The following is a 26477-nucleotide window of genomic DNA, read 5'->3' as shown; positions in this document are numbered from 1 at the left end:
ACAGTCAACCAAAGCAAAAATGGATAAATGGGATCACATAAAGTTAAAAAGTTTCTGCACAGCAAAGGAAACAATCAACAAAGTGAAGAGACAACCTACAGAATGAGAGAAAATATCTGAAAACTATGCATTTGACAAGGGATTAATAATCAGAATATATAAGGAGCTCAAACTACTGTATAGAAAAAAGATCTAATAATGAACAGACATTTCTCAAAAGAAGATAAACAGGTATATGAAAAGGTGCTCAACGTCACTGATCATCATATAAACGCAAATCAAAACTACAATGATCATCTTATCTCATTAAAATGGCTTTTATATAAAAGACAGGAAATAACAAATGCTGGCAAGGATGTGGAGAAAAAGGAAACCCTGGTACACTCTTGGTAGGAATGTAAATTAGTATAACCACTGAAGATAACAAGTTGGAGGTTTCACAAAATATCTAAAAATTGAGTTACCATATAATCTAGCAATCTCATTTTGGATATATATACACCCAAAAGAAAGGAAGTCTGTATGCTGAAGAGATATCTGCCCATCCATGTTTGTTGCAGCACTGTTCACAATAACCAAGATTTGGAAGTAACTTAAGTATCCATCAACAGATGAATGGATAAAGAAAATGTAGTACTTATACACAATGAAGTACGATTCAGAATGAGATTCTGTCATTAGCTGCAACCTGGATGGAACTGGACATCATTATGTTAAGGAAAATAAGCCAGGCACAAAAAGACAAACATCACATGTTCTCAAGTTATTTATGAGATCTAAAACTCAAAACAAGTGAAATCATGGACATAAAGAATAGAAGGATGGTTACAAGAGTCTGGGAAGAAGCAGGGGAGTGGAGATGGTTAATAGGTACAAAAATATGGTTAGAAAGAATAAACAGACCTAGTATTTGCTAGCACAACAGGGTGATTATAGTTAGTAATAATCTAATTATACATTTTAAAATAACTAAAAAATATAACTGGACTGTTTATAACACAAAGTATAAATGCTTGAGGTGATGGATCCCCTATTTCCCATGATGTGATTATTATGCATTGCATGCCTATATGAAAATATCTCACGTAACTCATAAATACATATACCTACTATGTACACAAAAAAATTAATAATTTTTTAACAATTTTAAATAATTTAAAACATATATATTGATTTTTTAAAAAGAAAGAAAGAAAATGAAAAGATCAGTAACAGACTGTGAGACAATATTTGGAAAACACTTATCTGATAAAGAACTTCAAACCAGAATTTAAAAAGAATCTTTAGAAGTCTATAGTAAGAAGATATGGCCGGGCCTGGTGGCTCACGCCTGTAATCCCAGCATTTTGGGAGGCTGAGGCGGGCAGATCACTTGAGGTCAAGAATTCGAGACTAGCCTGGCCAACATGGTGACACCCTGTCTCTACTAAAATTACAAAACTTAGCCAGGGCTGGTGGTGCATGCCTGTGATCTCAGCTACTTGGGAGGCTGAGGCAGGAGAATCACTTGAACCCAGGAGGTGGAGGCTGCAATGAGTCAAGATCACACCACTGCACTCCAGCCTGGGCAGCAAAAGCAAAACTCTATCTTGAAAATAAAAAAAGAGAAAAGAAAAAACAGAAGATAAACAGTCCAATCAAAAAGTGGACAAGAGATATGAACAGACATTTCATAAAAGAAGATATATCTGGCTAATGAGTACATAAAAAATGTCCAAGACCATTAATCGTAAAGGAAATGCAAATTATAACCACAACACATTATCATTTCAGACCCTCGTAAATAGCTATAATAAATATAAGACAGAAAATAATGAATGTTGGTGAGGATGTGGAGTAACAGGAATCCTCTCCTCATGCATTACTGGTAGGAATGTAAAATAGTGCAGCTATTTTGGAACAGTTTTCCAGTTTCTCACAAAGCTGAACATAAATTTAATATACAAGTCAGAAATTTTACTCCCAGGTACCTACCCAAGAGAAGTAAAAATATATGTTCATACAAAGACTTGAACAAAAGTATTCATGATGATTTGTTATTCAAACAAGACAAAACTACAAACAACCCAAATGCTCAGCAACTCATGAAGGGAAAGACAAGCTGTAGAATATTATTTAGCAATAAAAAGGAATGAATTCCTGATGTATGGGTATATCATGGATGATTTCTGAAACTTACGCTAAGTGAAAGAAGGTGAACACAGGATACCACATAGGTATGGATCATAATTCCATTTTTATGAAATGTCCAGAAAAGGAAAATTTGTGGAGACAGAAAGATAGAAAGATTACTTTGGCTTGGAGCTGGGATAAGACAGGCATAAAAATTTTCTATGACAGATTTATCATATGGGTATACCACTCATTAAAGTTGGTAAAAATTACTGAATTGCACACTTCAAATCAGTGATTTTATGAAATGTAAAAAAATTACCCAAAGAAAGCTTTTTAGAAACCCGAATATATGCATACACCTTGACCCAGCAATCTCAATCCTAAATATAGCTGCAAAAGAACTGAATACATATGTTCACCTAAAGACAGGTACAAGAATGTTCATAGCACTTATATTTGCAGTAACCCCAAGTGGAAACAACACTCATAGTGAATTCTTACAATTTTATGCTGTCTCAGTATCCATTCTGAATATAAGTTTAACTTTCTCTCACCAAGCCAGGCTCCATTATGTTACCCTTGACAGTTTCCAGTTCTCTGTCTCCTCCCAATTCCTTAATGTGTTCCATCCAGATATGTATCTTATACAACTGGCTCCTGATGACCACCTCCCTATGGAACACATAGATATAACCTAATTGACTTGGCCCATTCATCCCTTACACCGTGCACAGACTGTGCAGATATGCCACAGTGACAACCTCCCCACCAAGACGTTGATCTGGTATAACTCATGCCTGCTTGCTCTAAACCCACTAATGAGAACTCATCATAGGTAACCTGCTTTGGTAACATACTGGACCCAATAAAGGCCTCAACTCATTATCTCTCCACCTGCTGGTTGAGCACATTTCCCCTACAGTATTTCCAACAGCCCCTGTCGGTACTCCTGTTTTCCCATCAACCTGTGAATAATAAACTGTCTATATTATTTCATATGTTTTTGTTGTGTTGTCTCCTCTGTGTAGTATTACTCAACTGACACACCTATATCTCCCCAGAATGACACATTCAGACTTAACTTTTCTCCCAGTTAAGTCACTCCTACACAGTAGTTATCTTGACAGGAATAAACAGGACACAGGTCTGATAATAGCCACAAGCATCTGCCAGTATAAAATAATTTCTGATGAGAAAGACACTTGTTCACACCTCAGACAATTAGGCATCATACCATCTGCCAGGATAAAGAAGTATCCTGTGAAAGGCACATTGTAAACATCCACAACCAAATCCCTTGGAACCTGTTGGGAAATAAAGTTTATAGCTACTTTCCAGAGAGAGACTGCAAGATCAAATTAGGAAAAAAAAAAAAACAAAAAAAAACAACCCTAATATCCATCAACACAAAATGGACAAATATTGTATATTAATGTCTCAGAATATTGTACAGCATTGAGAGTGAGTGAACTATAACCATACTATAAACACCATGGCATAGGTGAATCTCACTTAATGAATTTCACTTAATATTAACTGAAAGAAGCCAAAACAAGAGAGCATACACTATTTACACAGAGTGTAATTCCATTTCTATAAAAATACTAATCTATCCTGTTAAGCCTTGACAAAGGTTAACCACTGGTGGAATTGTGATGGGAAGGGTCAAAAAAGGACTTTTGGGGTACCGAGAATGTTGTTATTTTAGATCTGAGTGCCAGTTACATGGGTTAGTTCATTTTTTGAAAAATCACTGAGATTTCTGCACTTTTGTGAACCAATGAACAAATTTTTTGAAGTTTCCCTTAAAATGCACAGTTAAGATCTTCACATTTCACTGTGTACTAATTGCACTTCAATTAAAAAATGGGAGAAAAGTGCCCAAAAGAAATAAGCTGCCTTATTTTGCTCTGAAAGAAAACCACAAATCTGAAAAGGTCAACACAAAGCCACCCTTTATAACAAGACGCAAAATTCAAGAAAAATTTAAATGAGAGGGCTGTAACAAAAGAATATGACTGCAGAGTTAGCAAATACGTTTTCAATAAGAAAATACACTCAGCCCTTATCGATAGTAAAAAAGAAGTTTCAATAATTCAAAAGTAGGAAAAATTAAAACTCTAATATTTAGGATGAGAATTTAAGGCCAGTCTTCTCAAGAATGTTTAGTTTATTAAGTTATTCTTTTTTTCTTTTTTTTTTTTTTTTTTTTTTTTTTTGAGACAGGATCTCACTCTATCACCCAGGCTGGAGTGCAGTGGTGCAATCGCAGCTTACTGCAGCCTCAACCTCCCATGCATAAGCAATCCTCCCACCTCAGCCTCCCAGGCAGCTGGGACTATAAGTGCAAGCCACCACACTCAGCTAATTTTTTTATATTTTGTAGAGACAGGGTCTCCCTACATTGCCCAAACTGGTCTCGAACTCCTGGGCTCAAGCAATCCACCTGCCTCAGCCTCCTAAAGTGCTGGGATTACAGGTATGAATCACTCAGCCCAACCTGGAATGGTTAGTTTAAAATCCAAAAAAAATGGCCAGGCACAAGGGGCTCACGCCTGTAATCCCAGCACTTTGGGAGGCCAAGACAGGTGAATCACCTGAGGTCAGGAGTTCAAGACCAGCCTGACCAACATGATGAAACTCCATCTCTACTAAAAATACAAAAATTAGCTGGGTGTGGTGGCAGGTGCCTGTAACCTCAGCTACTTGGGAGGCTGAGGTAGGAGAATTGCTGGAACCTGGGAGGCAGAGGTTGCAGTGAGCCGAGGTCGCACCACTGCACTCCAGCCTGGTGACAGAGTGAGACTCTGTCTCAAAAAAAAAAAAAACAAAAAAACAAAACAACAACAACAACAACAAAAAAAATCCCCCAAAACCTGTAAAATATTCAGAATTGTGTGAAAGAATTACAAATTCTGCCCTGCAGAGAGTAGATATAAGCATCATTATGTGTAAGACTGTTTCAACTATAAAAATGGAAAAAGTTTTAGGAGCAAATTTATACTGCATACCTAATAATTATGTTCCTTTAAGTATATTTTTTAAAATGTCTTCTGAGTCACAAAGTATTATTTTGGAAGGCAGAGAGTAATTTGAGTACATAATTGGTTATATTTATAATATGTGTGGTGGGAAAAATAAATTGTAGAGTTGCTGGAAAGGAAATGTAACTACTTAAACCAAACAAGATATTTTTTTCCTATTTAAATCATCGAAAAAGGAAAAAAAAAAAATCATTGTCTATTCAAAGTCCAGGCAAAAAAAGTTTACTAAACCGTAGTGACCATGATGAACTTCACTTGAACCCTGTGTTCCAAGGAAGCATCAATGGTTTAGAAATACCATACCCCCTAATCTTTTTGTGTTCTCAGAAACAAGTAACTTCAAAAGTCTACCCTGTCTTTGCATATAGGACACATCTTCATCCTACCTCATGACTCATGTAAGCCTCATGATGACTCTCTTGTAATCTGCCTCTAAAAAACCTTAAATCTCCTCCTGGGAGATATTCCTCAATAATGAAGGTTCTCCCTATTGCAACAGTCTAAATAAAGACATTCCCTAATGGTCTGGAACATCTTGTCTTTGACAAAGTGATCGTACTCGAAACAATGTGGTACTTGCATAAAGACAGACCTGCAGGCCAATGGAATAGAACAGAGCCCAGAAAGAATCCCTAATATATATGTTGCAATAATTTTCAACAAAGATACCAAGACCATCTAAAGTATAAAGGACAGTCTTTGAAACAAATGATGCTGGAGAAACTGGATATCTATATACAAAAGAATTAAGTTGGATCCTGACCTTATACCATATAAAAAAATTAACTGTAAATGGATCAAAAACACAAATGAAAGCAAAAACTATGAAACTTTTAGAAGAAAACATAGGGGAAAACTGTATGACATTTTATTTAGCAATAAATTCTTGAATATGCCATGAAATGCACAAGAAAGAAAAGGAAAAAAATAGATAAATTGGACTACAACAAAATTAAAGACTTCTGGGCATCAAATGGGAGAAAATATCTATAAATTGTGTATGTGTTAGAGATGAGGGGTTAATATTGAAAATATGTAAAGACCTCCTAAATCTCAACAAAAAATAAACAAACTGATTCTAAAATAAACAAAGATTTTGAATAGACATTCCTTAAAAGAAATAGCCCGTGTGCACATGAAAAGACACTCAACATTGTCACATGAAAAAATCAAATCAAAACCACAATGAGATACCACCTCACACCCATTAGAATGGCTACATATCAAAAATAAATAAATAAGCAAAATTCAAAGTGTTGGTGAGGATGTGGAAAAACTGGAACCCTTGTGCACTGTTGGTGGCAACATGAAATGGTAAAGCCACTATGCAACATAGTATGGTGGTTTCTAAAAAACCAAAAATAGAATTACTATATAACCCAGCAATTTTACTTCTCAACATATACTTAAACCCATTTATGCTGGAGGTTGCAATTTTTTTGAATTTTTGCAATCAGACTTTGGTGATGACCTTGAGCGGTAAGATATAAATAACTCCTACATGCTTAGCATTCCAATAATGGAACACTAGGCATAAATGGGTTAAAGAAGTAAAAGCAGCTTCTTGAAGGGATATGTGTATATCCACGTTTACAGCAGTATTGTTCATAATGGACAAAAGATAGAAGCAGTCCAAGTGTCTAACCACAGAAGAATGAATAAACAATACATATTGTTTTTATATATACATATATATATATATATGCATACATACATACACAGACACACACACACACACAGTGGAATATTATTTGGCCTTTAAAATGAAGGAAATTCTAACACATTCTACAACATGGATGAATCTAGAGGATATTACACCAAGTGAAACAAGCCAGTCACACAAAGACAAGTACAGTTCGATTTCATTTATATGAGGCACTTAGAGTAGTCAAACACATAGAGACAGGAAATCAAATGTTGGTTTCCAGGAACTAGGGAGAGAGGAGGATGGAAAGTTGTTAATTGTTGTACGGAGTTTCAGTTTTCCAAAATGAAAAGAGCTCTACATATTTGTTGCAAAATAATGTGAATACAATGAATACTAATGAACAATAAACTTAAAAATAGTTAAGATGGTAAATTTTGTCATGTATATTTTACCACAGTGAAAAAATACTCCCTAAATTGGGGCTTGATTAACCCTATATGAAATTTTAAGAATATACAGTCACAGCTAGATAATCTGGTCAGTTGCTCTATTATTCTTGCATTATTATAAAGAAATACCTGAGACTGCATAATTTAGTTTAAAAGAAAAAAAGGTTTAACTGGCTCACGGTTCTGCAGGCTGTACAGGAAGCATGGTGCTAACATAGGCTCAGTTTCTGGGGAGGTGTCAGGAAGTTTATAATCATGGTAGAAGATGAAGGGGGAGCTAACACTCATGTGGCCAGAGTGGGAGGAAGAGAGAGAGTGGGGAGGTGCTACACACTTTTAACAACCAGATGTCTCAAGAACTCACTCACTATCACTGGAACAGCACCAAGCGGATGGGGCTAAATCATTCATGAGAAATTCACCCCCATGATCTAATCATCTCCTACCAGGCCCCACCTCCAACATTGGAGATTACAATTTGACATGAGATTTGGGCAGGGACACAGATACAAACCATATCAGTTGCTCATAGAATAGACCTATATTTTACATAGGAATGTTATGCCAACTGACTGGCAGGGTATATGTTATTTTGTATTATCTCAATTGGAAAAGTTTGGAGATTTTAACATTAATACTTATATTTGGGAGAATTTTCTTGATCTCTGATACATCCATGTCAAAATACTACATACTATATTAGGTAGGTTTTCCTATAGCAGCATTTTTATTCCTTTGCCTAGTCTGTGAACATGGAGAATTGACAGAGACAGATAAATATACATTTAAAACTGTCCTAATCATATCAACTCTTTAATTACTAGCTCTTTGTTGAAGAGCTCAAAATTCAAACCGTGTAAGGGTTTCATAAGGTGAAATGTATATCTCCCCAAATGTATAGCCAGTTATCAACACCATAAATTAAATTAACCACTCCGTACCAAATGATCTGAAATTCTACCTTTATCATATGCTAAATTGCCACATACATTTGAATCTACTTTTGTGGTTTTTTGAGACGTAGTCTCTCTCTACCACCTGGGCTGGAGTGCAGTGGCGTGACCTTGGCTCACTGCAAGCTCTGCCTCCTGGGTTCAAGCAATTCTTGTGCCTCAGTCTCCCTAGTAGCTGAGATTATAGGTGCGCACCACCACATCCAGTTAATTTTTGTATTTGTAGTAGAGACAGAGCCTCACCATGTTGATCAGGCTGATCTCAAACTCCTTACCTCAGGTGATCCACCCACCTCGGCTTCCCAAAGTGCTGGGATTATAGGTGTGAGCCACTGCGCCCAGCCCAGGTCTACTTTTGAATTCACTATACTGTTCTCACTGTCTAAGCATGTATAAATTCCAAATTGTTTTGGTCAATTGCAACTTTCTTATATATCTTACTTCTAGGTACGGTTCTTCTATTTCAAATATTTCCTGACTCTCGGCTCAAAGTGATACATAGATATAAACATCAGAAGCAGATTGTTTAGTTCCAAACAAATTAATTTCCAGATATTTTTCATCGTGACTGCATTATATTTACACAGTAAGCAATTGACATATTTACCACACTGGATATCCCAATTCAAAAAGTGGCTCTGTGTTTGTATATATTCAAGCCTTCTTTCTAGTTTCCCTTTAGCATTCCAAGCTTTTCTCCATACAGATGTTACACATTTCCTGCTCAGTTTAGACCTAGATATTTTATATTTGGTTAATTTCTTCAAAGGGAATTTTTCTTCCATTTTATTATACAATTTTATTTCAATCAACTATCTCACTAAATTCTCCTTCTTAGGAATTTTTTAGGTGAAGCTCTTGATTTTTCTAACAAGTATAGTCTCTCTAATATATGGATATTGCTTCCTCCTTTCCAATTTTTGTTTCTACCTTAGTTCTTATGTTTCATTGATTGTCCTTACAGAATATTATTCTCTGAGAGAGGCAATAATGTATATCCTTGTCCAGTTCTCTGACACTGCTGAGAATATAAAATATTTATATTATGAAAAAGATTCTCTCCTTGGGCAAACTTCAGTCAGATTCCTCTGAATTTTCTTTCTGATTTGGTCCCAACTTCGGGTCCTGTCTTTGGCCCACATGGTCTGGTTTTAGTAAGAACCCTGCTGAGTCAGTTTAGTGAAAATCTCCTACTCTAGGTATCTGATTACTGTATCCTGCTTTGAGCAAGTATCCTATCAAGTCAGTTTAGCCACAATCTCTCCTTACTTCTGATGTTTCCTCTTAGCATTTCTCCAACCACTGCTTCCCACTGTCTTAGTCAATTTTCTGCTGCTATAACAATACCACAGACTGGGTAACTTATGAACCAGTTTATTGGCTCATTATTTTGGAGGCTAAGAAATCCAAGAGCATGACATTGTCATCTGGTGAGGGCCTTTATGTTCATCATCCCATGACAGTTAGGCAAGTTGGTGGTAGAGACAGAGTGAAAATTAGGCTAGACTCACTGTTTTATCAGGAGCCCAGTCCCACAGTAACTAACCCATTCTCAAGAACATAGAGCCCTCATGACTTAATCACCTCTTAAAGGCTCCACCTCTTGATAACTTTATAGTGGCAGATAGGCTTCAGTTTGGGAGGGGATATTCAAGCCATAACACCCATCCTGCTCCTTGGTTATAAAGTTCCTCGTACTTGGAGTTGAGCTCAATCTGTCTTCTTACTATAAAACCCAGTGCAGTAGTCTCTGTTGAAAAAATGTCTACCTTACTATCTCCAAGTATAATGTATAATTCTTTCTTTATCAATTTTGATCTAAATTTTCTAAAATAGTTTGTGTATATACTTATAGAAATATACTTAGAATAAAGGTCACCAAGTTAAAAAATAAGTATTCCTGGTGAGTAGGATTTAGGGTGAATTTTCACTACCCTTTCTGAACACATTTTAATGCTTAAAATTTTTTAGGATGAGCAGGTATCTTTTTTATTAAAATAATTACTTTTAATATTAATGTTTCTGAAACATATTCAGCATTAAAAAGATTATAGGGTCATTTAATGACAAGATAAAAATACTTTCAGTAAGAATGATAAGGCTACTAAGTTGCGTGAATGTGCAAACATTACTAAGTTGGTTCAATTTAATTACTTAATAAACGGAGATGTTAGGTACATCTCTTAGACTAAAAATACCCTGGTAAATTACTTAGACTGAAACTAAGTGTGCCATGAACACACAGTTTGTAAAGCTCATCTAAGACCGAAGAATAACCACCGGAGGCTAAAGAGAACCGGAACCAAAGACAGGCATACAGTTTACCACTCACATTAATATGATGTTCCTATTTAATACTTTGCATTAACTTCAACTACTATTCCAGGAAATTTATTCCAGTAAGAGGAAGTTGTGAATAGCTTTGTTTCAGAAACTTCCTGGAAATCCACTTTTCTGAACAATGCTTATCAAGCAGTTCTCATCTAAGTAAACAGTCACTTCTCAGAACATCTCTCAAACGGGTTTATCAAATGACTAGTACTCTTCAAAGTTTAAATAAAAACTATTGAAAAAAATATATCACAGACTTTGATATAATTTTGACATAAAATTATATCATGAAGTTTGTCCAATCTCAATCATTCAGGCCCCAACAATGAAAGACCTGCCACAAACCAGACTCCAAAAACCTTATAAATATGAATCCCTCTCCACATTTGATTTTCCCCTTCTGAAACGTTATTAAGACAATATTGTAATGGTAGTGGCCTTTCTTAGTGCTGTAAGTAACAAGCCTGAATTTGTTTCATCAGACTATTTTAGTGGCCTGTTTGAATCATGATTTGACAAGATGCAAATTCCCTGTTTAAAATCCCTCTGCCATTTCTCATTGCTATTATACTAAGGAATAAACTCCTTCACATGACTGATAAGGTCCTGCAAAACCTGGAACAAGATTAAGATTGCCAGATAAAATTCAGAATTTCCAGTTAAATTTGAATTGCTTATAAACAATTGCTATTTTTTTCTTAGTGTAAGTGTGTCCTAAATCTGTTTATCTGAATTTGAATTTTAACTGAGCATTCTGTATTTCGTTTTTTACCTGCTAAATTTGGCAACCCTAGGCCGGGCATGGTGGCTCACGTCTATAATCTGAGCACTTTAAGAGGCCGAGGCAGGTGGATCACTTGAGGTCAGGACTTCGAGACCAGCCTGGCCAACATGGTGAAACACTGTCTCTACTAAAAATTTAAAAACATCAGCCGGGCATGGTGGCAGGTGCCCATAATCCCAGCTACTTGGGAGGCTGAGGCAGGAGAATTGCTTGAACCTGGGAGGCAGAGGTTGCAGTGAGCCGAGATTGCACCACTGCACTCCAGCCTGGGCAACAGAGTGAGACTCCATCACTAAATAAATAAATATATAATAAATAAATTTGGCAACCCTATTCCATCTTTATCTTAGGGTTACTTTCCACTTACATCTAAATCCTGAGTTCAAGTCCATGGTGTTCACAAATCCTGTCTAGAACTCTGGCCAGAGGCTGGATGGCCAAAGCCATTAAGGCAAGTGTTTCATCTCTGCAGGAGGCAAATTAACTATCAAACTCAACAGCTGGCTTGAAAGCGGTAGGATCTCCCAGACCACTGGTGGGTACATATGGACACAGAATAATGGCTACACCTTGGGCACCGGAGTGAGGAACAGACTGAGAGTGTACAAATAATTACAGTTTGATAAAATCTTGGGACTGACATAGAAGTTCTGTAGTTTGTTGTTGTTGTTGTTTGTTTGTTGGTTTGTTTTCTATGATGGTAGTTTCTCCACTAGGGGGAGCCTCCACAGTTGAAACAACCAATATCCACTGAGGGGGTCCCACCCAGAGGACTCTCAGGGAGGGACATGCATGGTCCTTGGATAATGAACTGCTGGGGAATAGAGGCCTCTCAGGACAGGAGGACTCTGAAGAGTAAGAAGAAAACAAGAGACAAAGAGAAAGAGAGAGGGGAAGGGAGGAAGGGAGGGAAGGAAGGAGAAGAAAGACACATAAGAAACAAAGAAGTGGAACTACAAGATCTTCCTTTGGCCTTTTCAGAAATCTAAGAGGTATGGGTTGTTAATGTCTAAAAGGTACCCAGAGATAAGAGCACCAAGCTGAGGCTGTGAAAAGATAATGAACTGGCCTAGGGAATTCCATGGAAATAGTGAAGTTGTTGAAAACAGAGGGTCTGGCTGGGTGCAGTGGCTCGTGCCTATAATCCCAGCACTTTGGGAGGCCAAGATGGGTGGATCACTTGAGGTCAGGAGTTCCAGACCAGCCTGGCCAGCGTGGTGAAACCCTGTTTCTACCAAAAAATACAAAAATTATCCATGCCTGTAGTCCCAGCTACTTTGGAGGCTGAGGCACGAGGATCGCTTGAACCTGGGAGTCAGACGTTGCAGTGAGCCAAGATTGTGTCACTGCACTCCAGCCTGGGCAACAGAGTGAGACTGTCAAAAGAAAAAAACAAAAAAACAAAAAAACAAAACAAAACAAAAAAACAGAGGCTCTGCCCAAGAAGCTCTGCCACCACTGCTTTTTACATATCCATTCAGGTAACTTGTTGACAACAGTATCTGTTCCAAATTTCAGACATTTCCAGGAATTTCAGAGGGACATGAAAAATACAAAGGCCCATAATAACACTCCATTAAACTAAACATTCTGGAAATTCCAGATAGTATTGTCAACCAAGATTAAGAAATTCTACTCAATATGCTGAAGTGTGAAGCAGAACAGATATACCCAGAAGTAACTACATAACAGCAAGAAATCTACAATAATATAAATTACACTAAGCACATAACTGGTAGAGATGAGGCGGTGATTAACTGTTTTTAGTAAGATAAAGTTTGGCTTCAGAGGATACACTACTATGGGAGGTCATAATATGCCACCCCAAAATACAAAGAATTGTTAACCTGAAGAAAATTAAGCAGCAGCAGGTATAGGAAAGTTCTCTGCCCTCCCTCTATTTGCCTAAAAGCAGAACATAGATTTACAAAGAGAGAGGTATCCCGACCCAACACCCCTTTCTACCAGGGAGAACAAAAGTTAAAAAGGTTAACCACTAAAGACAACTTTAGACACTTACTGGCCTAGAAATAGTAGCAGAGGAATTTATATTAACAAGCCTTACTAACTAGCTATCATCTCTCATTTATTTGGCTTCCCAGATGTTGCTGCTACTAGAGATTCAAAGTCCTTTTACTTTGTCTTGTCATGTCTTAAAAAAAAAATACAATTAAAAAAATTACTATTCTTTGTTGAAGGTGATCTATAACCTGAAATTCAAAGCTACCTCTTTGAGAATTACTCATTTCCTGGGTATCCCCCATGTATGTATGAAATACACATATTAATAAGCTTGTTTTCTCTTAATAATCTTGTCTTTTGTTACAAGAGTATGTTCCAACTAAGAACTTATGAGAGTTGAAGAAAAATTGTTTTTTACCCTACGACACCTAAATGGAAAAATGACTGATAAGCAGCAATTTACAAGGTGTTCAAATATAAAGGCATAACAAATATGACCTGACTCTAGACTGAATTTTTTTCTTTCTCAAATGGCAATTTCTCCACTAGAGGGAGACCACAGCATGCTTTAAAAGGCAGTGAGTCAAAAAGAGAAATGGGGCTGGGCACTGTGGCTCACGCCTGTAATCCCAGTACTTTGGGAGGCCAGCCATGATCACCCGAGGTCAAGAGCTGGCACTGCCTCACCACCGCAGAAACTCGTCTCTACCAAAATACAAAATTAGCCACAGGTGTTGGTTATCGGCAGTTTAATCCAGTTGAAGCTTGGTTGAGGCAGAATCGCCAGTCCTGAGGCGATAGTGAGCCGAGATCATGCGTCGACCCGGCTCTGGGCAACAGAGAGAGACCGACCCCAAAAAAAAAAAAAAAAACCACAAAGGAAGGGGTGGGAAGATGGATCAACACTGTATTCAGGTACGAAAGTTTTAGTTTTGTTTTGTTTTGATTTCATTTGTTTTGTTTTGAGAGAGTGTCACTCTTATTCCCCAGGCTGGAGTGCAATGGCATGATCTCGGCTCACTGCAACCTCCGCCTCTCAGGTTCAAGTGATTCTCCTGCCTCAGCCTCCCAAGCAGCTGGGATTACAGGCGCCCACCATGCCTGGCTAATTTTGTATTTTTAGTAGAGATGGGGTTTCGCCATGTTGGCCAGGCTGGTCTTGAATCCCTGACCTCAAGTGATCCACCCGTCTCGGTTTCCCAAAGTGCTGGGATTACTGACTTGAGCCACCATGCCCATGAATGGTTTTAAAGCTGAATGTGATCATCTGGTCAACAAAGGAAGCACTGAGGAAAAGATGAAGGCAACAACAAGAAGAAATAAAAGATGCCCTCCAACAGAGAAAAGAAGCTACAATTTCCCTTTGCCCATTATCATCTACACAGTTTAAATGAAGAATCACCTCTGACTAGGATGTAGGAATCTTTGAGAAATATGGCTTCCCATGGGAAAATCCTACTGATTTGCTGCTTGTTATCTGTTATTTGCAAATATTAATTACATGTCAGTTCAGATAACTTGGTGGTCCTAATGCTATCGGCAGAGATTAACAAAAGCTATATTTTATGAAACTACATACAACAGAAACTCTGTGCAGTAGTATAACAAAATACAACCATGTATGGAATAGTTCATGTTTTTGAGAAAAACAAACATTCTCTAGGAAGAGACATGCATCACAAAAGATATTCATTAATTCCACAAATATTTCCTATGTGTCAGCCACTGTGCAGAATACCAGATTCCTAGAGATCCAGGTACCTAGTGAAGAAACAAGGACAGAGAAATGCTAGAGCATGTACTACCTACCTGGGAATTTTGTAAATGCAATTTTCCCAGATGACAGCTACATTTGGTATAGGGAAGACTAGTCTTTCAGTTCTGATCACCTTGTCTGGCTACTTGTATCTAGAAGGGTTCCAATGTATACTCATGGAAAAGATTTTTTGAAAGTGGGCTGCTAGTCATAGTATAAGCATGTCAGAATAGGAGGCAAAGGCGATATGTGAAGAATAAGAGGAAAAAAAAAAAAAAAAACAAAGAGAAAGAGAGGTAAGCAGTAGCCCTAAACACTGGTGTATGCATTGAATAAATGTTGTGTGAATCAATGAATGAGAGAGAGAGAGCTGTAAGACAAGGCTAAGGAAAAGGAGAAAGGGGATGATGAGGCAAGGCAGAAGATAAACAATAAGACCTGGAAAAAATTGAAAGCCAATGGAGTTCAAGCAGATAAAATAAGGTATACATTACACATCAGGAAAAGGAAAACTGTTAGCCTCCCAAAGTTAATATATTCTCCTTACATGTTTTACCTTAAGATGGTGAAAGATCTTGGTTTAAGAAATAGGCTGCTTTTCTCCAAGGGGAAGACTATAGTTTCTCTTTTCCAGGTGCCTATACTGCTTCATGTCCTTATGCCGCCAGTGAGGATCAACAGAATCCTGAATCTGGGATATTCCAGAGTTTATTTTGTGAGAAAAACGTATGACTGTATCTATGAACTATAGCTGCTGCTAGACACTAAGTTGCAGGAGGCCAGTGATTTCTGTCCCCCTTCTTCACTGTTACATCCCTACCACTTGATACAGTATCTGGCACTTAGGAGGTACTCAAGAATATTATGTTGAATGAATGAATGAAAGAATGAACACTGCAGGACATAAGAGATGCTCAGGGCATAGTTCATTTACCTAACCTGGCTCAAAATGGGGGTTCTGGGGATCCTAGTATTATAAACAGAAATCAAGAGGGTAAATTGGTTGTTCTGGGTCCATAATCCATTTCAGGCAGATAACCTGAAACCGGCTCTGAGATACAGCATGTTTGACAATATTACAGTAAAAAAAAAAAAAAAAAAAAAAAAAAGCTAGTGGCAAAAAGATATGCCATAGGAGAAAAAGTGAACAGACTGAGTACAGAACAAGTTTCTCCAGAGAAAAGTGTAAATGATACTCTGGCTGGCAAAGAGCTGAAACATCTTGGAAAACATGGTGTCTTAGTCATTTCAGGCTACTATAACAAATTACCAGAGACTGAGCAGCTTATAAACAACAGAAATTTATCTGTCACAGTTTTAGAAGCTGAAAGTCTAAGATAAGGGTGCCAGCATGGTTGGGTTCTGATGAGGGCCCTTTTCCAGGTTACATCTTCATTTGATGTAAAGAGAGTAAGCTAGCCCTCTGGCATCTTCTTATAAGGGTATTTATCCCATTCATGAAGGCCCCATCCTTATGATCTTATTCAACCCAAATTACTTCACAAAGGCTCCACCTCCAATACCATTATACTGGGGAGTCAGTTTCAACATATAAATGGGGGAGGAAGTACAAACATTCACTCCCTAACAGATGTCATATGCCAATGAAAGGAATTTATTTCTGCTCCTTTGAGGAAATAAGTGAGAACGTCACAATGAGTCATAGGTCAATAAGATAACCACTGCCTAAAGGTCTAACCACGGATTCCAAAAAGGAAGAATCAAGGATGACCTTGAGGTCCACTTAACAGCATCACAGGGAGTGTCCTAAAACTCTGAATGGAATAGTGTAAGTAGTAGGCAGATTTCTGGTTCCCAAAGGTGTCTACATCCTAATACTAGGAACCTGGGAATATGTTAAGTCACATGCCAAAGGAGAATTAAGGTTACAGATAGGTTTAAGGTCACTAATCAGCTGACCTTGAGATAGGAAGATTATTCTGATTATCTGGGTGGAATGAATGTAATCACAAGGGTCCTTTAAAGCAGAAGAGGAAGGCAGAAGAGAAAGAACCAGAGTGATGGCAGCATGAGAGGGGCTATGCCTGGTGTTGCTAAAGTGGACCATGAGACAAGGAAAGTTCTAGAAGCTGAAAAGGTAAGGGAACAGACTGTCTTCTCCAAAAAAAAAAAAACAAGTAGCCTTGCTGACACCTTGATTTTAGCTCCAGAAGAATGATTTTAGGCTTCTGACCTCCAGAACTGTAAGAGAATAAATTTGTATTTGTATTTTTTTTTTTTTTTTGAGATGGAGTCTCGCTCTGTCACCCAGGCTGGAGCACAGTGGCGCGATCTCGGCTCACTGTGAGCTCCGCCTCCCGGGTTCACGCCATTCTCCTGCCTCAGCCTCCCGAGTAGCTGGGACTACAGGTGCCCGCCACCACGCCTGGCTAATTTTTTGTATTTTTAGTAGAGATGGGGTTTCACCATGTTAGCCAGGATGGTCTCGATCTCCTAACCTTGTGATCCGCCCGCTTCGGCCTCCCAAAGTGCTGGGATTACAGGCATGAGCCACTGTGCCCGGCCAAATTTGTATTGTTTTAAGTCATTAAATTTGCGATAATTTATTACAGCGGCACTAGGAAACTAATACAAGCAATCCCCTGGATCCTCATTCATGGTGACATAGCTGAAAGACTCTCCCCAAGTCAGAAACCCTGCAGCAGGAAGCAGGTGTGATAACAGCATTGCTAGATTCATATATCAACAACTGAAATTATTTTTGCTAAGTTAAAATACCTTTAAGAGAAAAATTCCCATCCTACTATTTACATACTTACAAGAATGATAGGAAATGGCATTATGTCAGATGAGAACTAAAGATGAATTTGCTATCAATTATTCAGATATTGAGAAAATAATAGACAAGGAACAAATATTCATATCAAACTTTATTTCTAAAAGTTTTTGAACTCAGCTTCATAGTCAAATGCAAATAGGAAATAATTTTGAAAGGGTAACAGTAAATATCCATTGATAAATTACTTCAAACTCTAGTGGTACTATTTCAAAGCAAGCATGATTTGAGAATAATCAATGTATTTAAAGTAGTAAGTATAGTAATGGTTAATGTATTGAACCTATGTAAAATTTATTTATGACATACATGTATACATATACGCACATATACAAGGATCTGGCTTTATGAATACAGTACTTTGATATGTATGAAAAGCTAAAGATCACACCATACGACAATACCAGAAAGATGGCTAACATATACAGTTGCTTTAAAGATTAACACATAGAGTTCAAGTTCTGCAGCTCCTGAAGTGGAGTGTGTTATGTTTTTGTTTTATTTGCTAGGGGACTCTGAACTTCTCATTCAAACAGTCACATAACTTGAAAGTATTTCTGATTAATGTATTTATTATCTATTTGTCCAAATATATGTGAATTTAATACTAAAGTTAAGTCTCCAGATGCTGAATAATTCACATTAATTATGAAAATAGAAAAATGACTGTGTGCATATTTCTACCCTATTATCTGTCTATGTATATTAGGTATTCCACTTGGTTTCTGAGAAGTCCACGTATCTTATTCTAATGCCATAATGATGAAATGAGAAATTTAAATATTTAAACAGGAAATGAAAATAACATAAATAACATCTTACAAGTGACTTGTTACTTCACTCACTACAGCAGGTCCTCTTCTGTTTAGATCCATAGGCCTCTGGCACGGTAAGGGGATTGTGGGAACAACACTTTCTTGCTTATGGCTGCCAACCAGGCTCAACTCTATCAAGAGCCCCTGCTGATACAATCAATCTCATCGCTCTCCATGCCCCATCTCACCCATCTGCTCCATTGTGAAATACTTAAGAGTCTCTGGAGCACAACATGATTATTAAGACTATAATGACAATGGGAGGCATTTTCATTAATAAGATAGTTATAGCTTGATAAAGGAAAGAGAAACAGAACTCTTACATGAGGTTCCAAGTTGTCCCTGAGACGATCAGATTGGCTTCTCTGTGCCAAGGTGGCTTACGATGGATCCAGCACCAGTGAAGACGCTAATCCTCACAGTGCATAAAACGTCATACGTAAAGCATCATACAAAAATCTGGTGTAGGCAAGGAATGTGACCAACCAACCAACAGCCTGATTGAAAATAACTATTGATTATGTGTTGCCTTTGACTTTATACTCTGTGTTATATTTTATTTCCCCAAAAGACAAACTTTTGTGTAGGGGAAGAAGAAAAGGCTTTAGTAAATGATAGAAGAAAGCCTACAGTTACAAGTTTAGGAGATGTCATAGGGAGAGAAGTCTGAGGGTTGTTTAGACTAAAAAAATAACAAGAAGTATCCTTTTGACTAGCATAGAGCATGAGACTTAAGAAAAAAAAAAAAGAGGGAGAGATGGTACATAACCAAAAGGCAATAGATATTCACCCTCCAAGATAAATCATGATGGGTCCACATGCAACCAAGGCAACAAGCCCCTAGTGGTATGAGACTAGATCAGGAAAGGGTGAAAAGAAGCAAGACAGCTTTGAGGATCCCAGAGGACATCACATGAAAGAAACTTAGAAGGAAGGTCTCCCCACATAACTAGACATTGAAAGGTAACTGAGAGACAGTTTCCCAGTAGAATGTAAGCCCCACAAAGGTGGAAAACACAGGGAATATGTTCACTTTTCAATCCTCAGCCCTGAACACAATGCTTGATGCTCGGGTAGGCACACAAATATTTGTTCAATGAATAAATAAATGAATGAGGATCATCACCACATCTGTTTCATACATTCGGGGCAGGGATCAGGGTTGCCATTTTCATATACAAATAAGGAAGTTAACAGTTTTATATTGTATCTATCAATATTTATATCTAGAACTTCCTGGTATATTTTAGATATTCCGATGAGAGTTAATATTTGGAGGATGGTTTTGAATAAATGAAATACACCAACTCTACCACTTTCCTTAATACTTGAATCAAATTGTACCGCCATGTGTGATTTGAAGAAACCACTTCAGTCCCATTAAAGCCCATAAGAGAATCAGTGGGATGCCTGGCATGGCATTTTTTAGCTTATTATACAACAGATATAAGAATGTAGTGATACTGGAAACAGAATTTTCAATAGTTCAATAATTATCTGAATAAATATCTGAGTTCAATAATTTTTCAGAGATTCAATATGCTGGACCATGCTATCAGCTGATTTACATATGAAAAAGTGTCCTTAGCTAATGAGATGGGTTGCAAATTGACCAGGAATAAGCAATCCAAATTTTTAAAAGTCAAGAATGTAAGGTGATTAATGAAAACAGATGCTGAGATACTAATGATGTAATCTGGAATTCCAAAACCACACCTGCTATGACTGAGTGCTGTAACATCCTCAAATGTGAGTAGGGTTGGTTGTCAGACCTGCAGGCTTTTGAGAGATTAGCTATGCATCACAGTAAGGACCAAAAAATATGTACTTTATCCAAGTGAGTTTTCCACACTCAATTTGTTCTCTGACACTGTGAAAACTCAGCTTACAAGACGCTTCACTGCCACCCACAAAAGGAAGAAAGGTAGGTTTGCAGGGAGAGAAATGCAGGTAGATACCTGTGAACCATCTACATAGAGAGAGCTTGTGCAGAGACTCCAATATTGATTCCCTCAGCCTTTAGGGCTTCTTGCCTTAGTGATGTCCATTTACCCGAGCATGCTATATAAAGGTGATCATTCTGATGTGTGTCATGACCTTAAGATGACTGAGAAGCACAGGTGCAGTGGGCAAGTGAATATTTGCATTTAGAACTCATCAGAAGATGTCTGAAACAGAGATTTTGTGAGTTGTCAGCATACAGGTGCTAGTAAAAAGCATAAAGAGAGACTACCACTGCCAGCCATGGTGGACTAACTGGTATCAGACTTGCCTTCCTGCTGTAACAACTAGACAACTAGACAGTATATAGGAAACTCCTGCATGTAGTTATTGAGCAATGGACAACACAGGACTATGACTCTGAGAAGAGGGAAACAAACAAGATAACGGCTACCTTCTCCACAGCCTGCTTCTTAAAAGCACTTTTTAGATTGCAGCAGATGGAGTGGGAACTAAGCTGAGCATGGAAGTCTTGCTAGAAGCAAGACTTGTTGAAGCAGCTAGAATTAGCAAGGCACAATACCAGAGAAGAGTGAGCTATGTAGAAAAAGAGCTCAACAACCTTACCTGGGGGTGGATACTTTATATCTGGCCTAAGAAAACTTTAAAAGAAGACTCAAATCAAGTTGATCCACAAATAACTGCCCACAAAGAAAATTCAGTCCTCTTTAAAAGAAATCAACAAAAGCAAGACACTCAGTAAGTCACAATATCCAGCAACCAATAAAGATTACAAGAAATATTTTTTAAGAAACAAAAATGTGAGCCATAACCAGAATTAAAAAAAAAAAAAAATCAATCAATAGAAAAACATGTAAAAAAAAAAAAAAAAAGAAGAAGAAGAAGAAGTAAACTCGAACAAAGATAGAACTGTAGGAAACACTCAGTTAAGGTGTAAAAAACAGAAAGATAAAGGTTCAGCAAGTTACTGAAAAGGAATCCTATAAGATGTTAGAAGAGGTCAAGCATTGTGGCTCATGCCTGTAATCCCAGCACTTTGGGAGGCAAAGGCAAGAGGATGATTGAAGGCCAGAAGTTCAAGACCAGCCTAGGCAACATAGTGAGACCCCATCACTACAAAAAAATATAAAAATCAGCCTGGTGTAGTGGCACACGCCTATAGTCCCAGCTACTCAGGAGGTTGAGGTTGAGGCTGCAGTGAACCATGATCATGCCACTGCACTCCAGCCTAGGTGACACAGCTAGATCCTGTCTAAAAAAAAGAAAAAAGAAAAAAGATGTGAGAAGAATCAGAAGAGTGATGATGTGTTATGGAAGTCATGAAGTCATGTAAGGAGAAATTTTCAAAAAAGAGAAAGTGGTCAACAAGGAGATCAAGTAAGACAGAAACTCAAAAGTGTTCACTGGATTTGGTAAGAAGATACCTACTAAGCCTGGCCACGCAGTTCCAGTTGAAACATAGGGGAAGAAGTTGGATTGCTGAGGGTTTCTGGAGTGAATGGGATATGAGGAAGGAGAGATAACAGCCATTTTCAAGGTACAATTGACTCTGCCCAGGGCGGGCAAGTATGTGTATGTTTTACCTTAGAAAATACTTTTTTTCAACTACTCTACCACATTTTTTAGCAGTATCTCCTTTCTCTTCCAGTCACATTTCTTTGTAACATATAAAGTACTCCCAGTAAGAATTATCAAAGTAAAATTGTTACCAAAAAAGGCATTCAGCAGCTTCTGAACCTGAATATTGCTGCCCACAGTGCGGTACAACCCTTCTGTCTTGATCCCTAGTGGAGGAAAAAATCAGGTTAATTTCACTTGTATAGCTAGAGTTGTCATCTCCCCCTGGTACACTAGAGTTAATTCAGATAGGAAGGGGTCACACTACATACTCCAAGTTCTCCAGCCTTCCCTGTAACAGGGGAATAGTCCTAAAGCATCTCTCCAAATTATTCATCCTTTCACTTGGAGTATACCAAGCCTGCTCATTAATCTGAAGAGAAGAAAACAAACTCTATAGTAAATAGAAGCATGTGCTTAGTTTGGGCAGCAGCAGAAAGCTGAGAATGGTGCTGCCATCTTAGAAAGTTCATTTAATTGAAAAAGAAGGAAGGATCAGCTCTCAAGTTGCTTCTAAGCAGTGACACAAAGCAGGAGAGGGCTGGAGTAAGGCAGCTGTGAAACAAAAGGCCATTTCCTGCACCAAGAAGGACTAAAAAAACATTTTAAAGAACAAAGAGACTTTATTCATATACTACACTTGCCCACAGTCTAAATATCCTCAGAAGGAAACCAGAGAGTATCAGCAACCAGAAAGAATGCTGATTCCACATCTCCCTGAGTTTAGTTCTGCCCCCGTCAATTTTTATACCAGTATGTATTGTGGCAGAAATCGAACTCTTGATTATTTAGGATAGAACCATCATGACACTGCTTAAGGAGTCCCAGGTACTATTTGAGAATACTTTATAAACTTATAAGCTCTTTAAAAGCAGGAATCCACAAATTATCCAAATATGCTTGCATACTACTAGTTTAGAATTTTCTGAAATTTTCTAGCTTGTATCTACTACACAAGCTTTGTAAACAGTCTTCATTCCTAAAATGCTACTTCAGAGAAATTGCCCAGGATAACATCAGAGTGACCAGATTCAGACAATGCCAAGGCTATGGTTCAGATCTTACCTTTGGTCTCAATAATATTGATGCACTTCCTGACAAACTTGAAGCCCACTTCATTTAGCTCCACTGTTTCAAGCAAAGGAAAACAGTTAGCGCCTGCTGCAACAGGTGTCACCTATTAAACATTTAATGACTATGCAAAGGGACTGCATTGAGAGAGCTAAGGGTTTTTGGTTGCTCATTTCCAATCACCCTTAAATGGAAAGATTCATTTATTCAGGGAAGGTTGAGCATTTTAACTCTTAAAACACAAAATACTTCTATTTAGCCCTTTGCATTGTCTGCTTTCAGCATGAGCAAAGTCATATGTGAAATGTTAGCCTAAAAATACACACAATTTCTATCATGCTTCCAGATCAGAAAGGATGTTTCTCTACCCACGATGTAAGCTAACACAAAGTGTCTACCTTACTTCAATTACCAGACACATTTAAAAAATATATGGCTGAATTTTATTTCACACAAAGGCATCCATATTCAGACTTGCATTAATAGTATACATCATTAATGATGGTATTTACTATGAATAGGACAGGTGGCAGTTTATAATGCTAGTAGACCAAAAATTTGAGTGACTCACTTTCTTGCTGTTTTGTAATAGGGCTGTGGTAGATCTACAAAAGAAGATAAACAGAAAGATCCATGGCTATTGTCAATCAATATAGGAAAACAGAGAACATAATACTAAATCTCTTTCCCCAGATAGGCATTAAAAAATGATTAGAAACTCCAGGATGTCAACAAGATAGGCAAGTGGGCTAAACATAACCATTTTGCCAAGATTGCTAGAAAATACTTGAACAGGCCAGGCATGGCGGCTCAGGCCTGTAATCCCAGAAATTTGGGAGGCCAAGGCAGGCAGATCACTTGAGGTCAGGAGTTTAAGACTAGTCTGGTGAACATCATGAAACCCCATCTCTACAAAAATCCAAAAATTTGCCAGGCATGGTGGCGTGCACCCATAATCCCATCTGTTCGGGAGGCTGAGTCAGGAGAATCTCTTGAACCCAGGAGGTGGAGGCTGCAGTGAGCTGAGATCACACCACTGTACTCCAACCTGGGCAACAGCGTGAGACTCCATCTCAAAAAAAAGAAAAAAGAAAATACTTGAACAATCACTGAAAATTACACTAAATTTCACATAGTTCACCGTAGCTAAAGTTGTAGCCAATCCATCTTAGATATTTCCTTATGTAATGCCATTTTTATAATAAATCAAGAGACCAGGAAAGTGTTTTCCTCATGGCTATGTACCTCTCTGATAGACATTATAAAATTCAAATGTTCCTAATACCAATCTCCCACCCTCAAAGACTAGTTGATGAATGCTTCTCTGTGGAAAGGCAAATGTCCATCTGAAAGAGATCCATGAATACACCAAGATTTGTCTGTGTTATCTTAGAGTATGCACTGTGATAGCTTTGTGAGAGACCAGAAAGGAGATTGTTGACTCTTGAAGTCTAGTCCTGGCTCTACCTCTACCTCTTAGGAAATTTGGGCATGCCCTTTCCATTCTCCAGATCTCAAAATTTATATCAGTAAAGTGATCAGCGTTGGAGTAAACATTCCTTCAAGCCCTGATCTTTGACAGTTTAGGCAAAGGCATGGACGAGATATGTAAGACTAGTGAACTGGAGTGTTTAGTAAAGGAGCAACAACATTAGTAATGTGAGGCTGCAGGAAATGAGCCCTCTATATGCCATCTGTTAAGAGTCTGTTTGAACAGCCTGTCCTTAAAATAAGTTCTGTATATGTGTGTATGCCCACAGATATTTCAGTGGGAGATATTTCTGTGCCAGCCAGCCTTTGCTGCTACTTTTCTAAACAAGGGATTTGTGGAAAAATCTGCCATGATCAAGTTGGTATGGATCCACATTCAGTAGGCCCATGTGCTCACATCATTCTCCACAAAAAGCCATCTGCATCCTTTGATTTTTGAAAACCTAAAGGGAGAGCAAACTTAAGAGAGGGAATTGAAAGATAAATGCCTTGCTGAGCTTCCTAGCATCTGCCTACAGAAACGTCACAAGCATGAAAGAGTTCAGCAGCAGGTTTCTGGGAGGTGACAAAAGGAAGACAGTGCTGGAATATTTTCTGGATGGCAGTCTTCAGAATACCAAGTCTCTCCTGCTACCTTCCAGTTTACTATAAGTGTAATCTGGGATCTAGTTACCCCTCTAAATTCTCCAGGATACTAAGGACGCATAGAAAGAAAAACCTAGAATGCATTTTCTCTCCTAGCCAGTTTTTCACTTGAATAAAGCAAGGAAATAAGACTGTATCTGAACACTGCTGGATCTTTGGAGTTTTGTATCCCATCATTCACATCGGCTAGCACATTGTGGTTTACAAGATGATTTCCATCTGGTTTTTCTAGGCAACCCTGTGAGATAGGTAGAAAGAAATTATTAAAGCCATTTTACTGAGAGGAAAACTGAATCTCAGAGAGGTGAAATGATTTGCCCAGGGTCACATAACCATTTAATGGCAGAACTAGTACCTATATCCAAGCTTTTGGAATTCCAACACCAGGAAGCTGATATTATTTCATATGCCACTAAGAAACTAGAACATTTTTCAATTACTTCCAACTGTTCCTATTGGTGCTTGACGATAATCAGTAACGCTTTCAAGGGATTGCTTGTCCTCCTGCATAACGGTGTTCTAAATGGAACAGTACATCTTGTGATACAGGGTGGCAATGCCATCTCCGCTACCAGCTGTACCCTCGAAGAGAATAGCTGAGTTGGTGGTATAAGGGTGAGGCAGAGAAATCATTCTGAATAAATATTTAATAAGTGCTTATTTATAACTATGGCAATTATTTTTCATATTAATTAACACATATTGATTTCATAACCTGAAAAATGGCTTAATTCTTTCTGAAAAATAGCTTATGGGCATAGCTACATAGTCTAAGACTAGAGCAGGGAGCTGAGAGATCTGCATTCTAAGCCCAGTTTTGATGTCTTCTCTGAGGGTGGTCTCAGAAAAGTCCCTCAACCTTTCTGGAACTCCAGTTGCCTTACCTGCTAAGAGATGTGGAAACAATTTCTTACAGCTCTAAAACTGAGACTAAACAATCCATTACCATTTAATTGTCTGAGACACACTGATAACACTAGAGGGCACTCATACACTGGCATAAGCTGGGGAGGCTTCCCCAGTGTCAGGTAACTTAC

The 26477-nt window shown here is 38.0% G+C and overlaps 1 protein-coding gene across 4 annotated transcripts in view; it reads right to left on the bottom strand.

Moving 5' to 3' along the window:
• Nucleotides 1-26477, bottom strand: part of OPHN1 (oligophrenin 1) — a 365836-nt gene that overhangs the window by 122813 nt on the left and 216546 nt on the right. For all 4 annotated transcript variants that reach the window (XR_002519579.2, XM_021932859.2, XM_021932860.2 and 1 more), the window contains exons 13-15: nucleotides 23876-23909; nucleotides 23299-23361; nucleotides 22326-22400 (exon numbers count right to left, since the gene is read on the bottom strand). Coding sequence is in view for 3 of the 4 variants with exons in the window: in XM_021932859.2 (XP_021788551.1) it covers nucleotides 22326-22400; nucleotides 23299-23361; nucleotides 23876-23909 (172 nt within the window). In the remaining variant the exon portion in view is untranslated. The remainder of the gene's footprint in view (nucleotides 1-22325; nucleotides 22401-23298; nucleotides 23362-23875; nucleotides 23910-26477) is intronic.

The sequence above is a fragment of the Papio anubis genome, chromosome X, assembly GCF_008728515.1.
Source record: "Papio anubis isolate 15944 chromosome X, Panubis1.0, whole genome shotgun sequence".
In the NCBI taxonomy this organism is placed as follows: Eukaryota; Metazoa; Chordata; class Mammalia; order Primates; family Cercopithecidae; genus Papio; species Papio anubis.
This window is presented reverse-complemented; position numbering and strand designations above follow the sequence as displayed.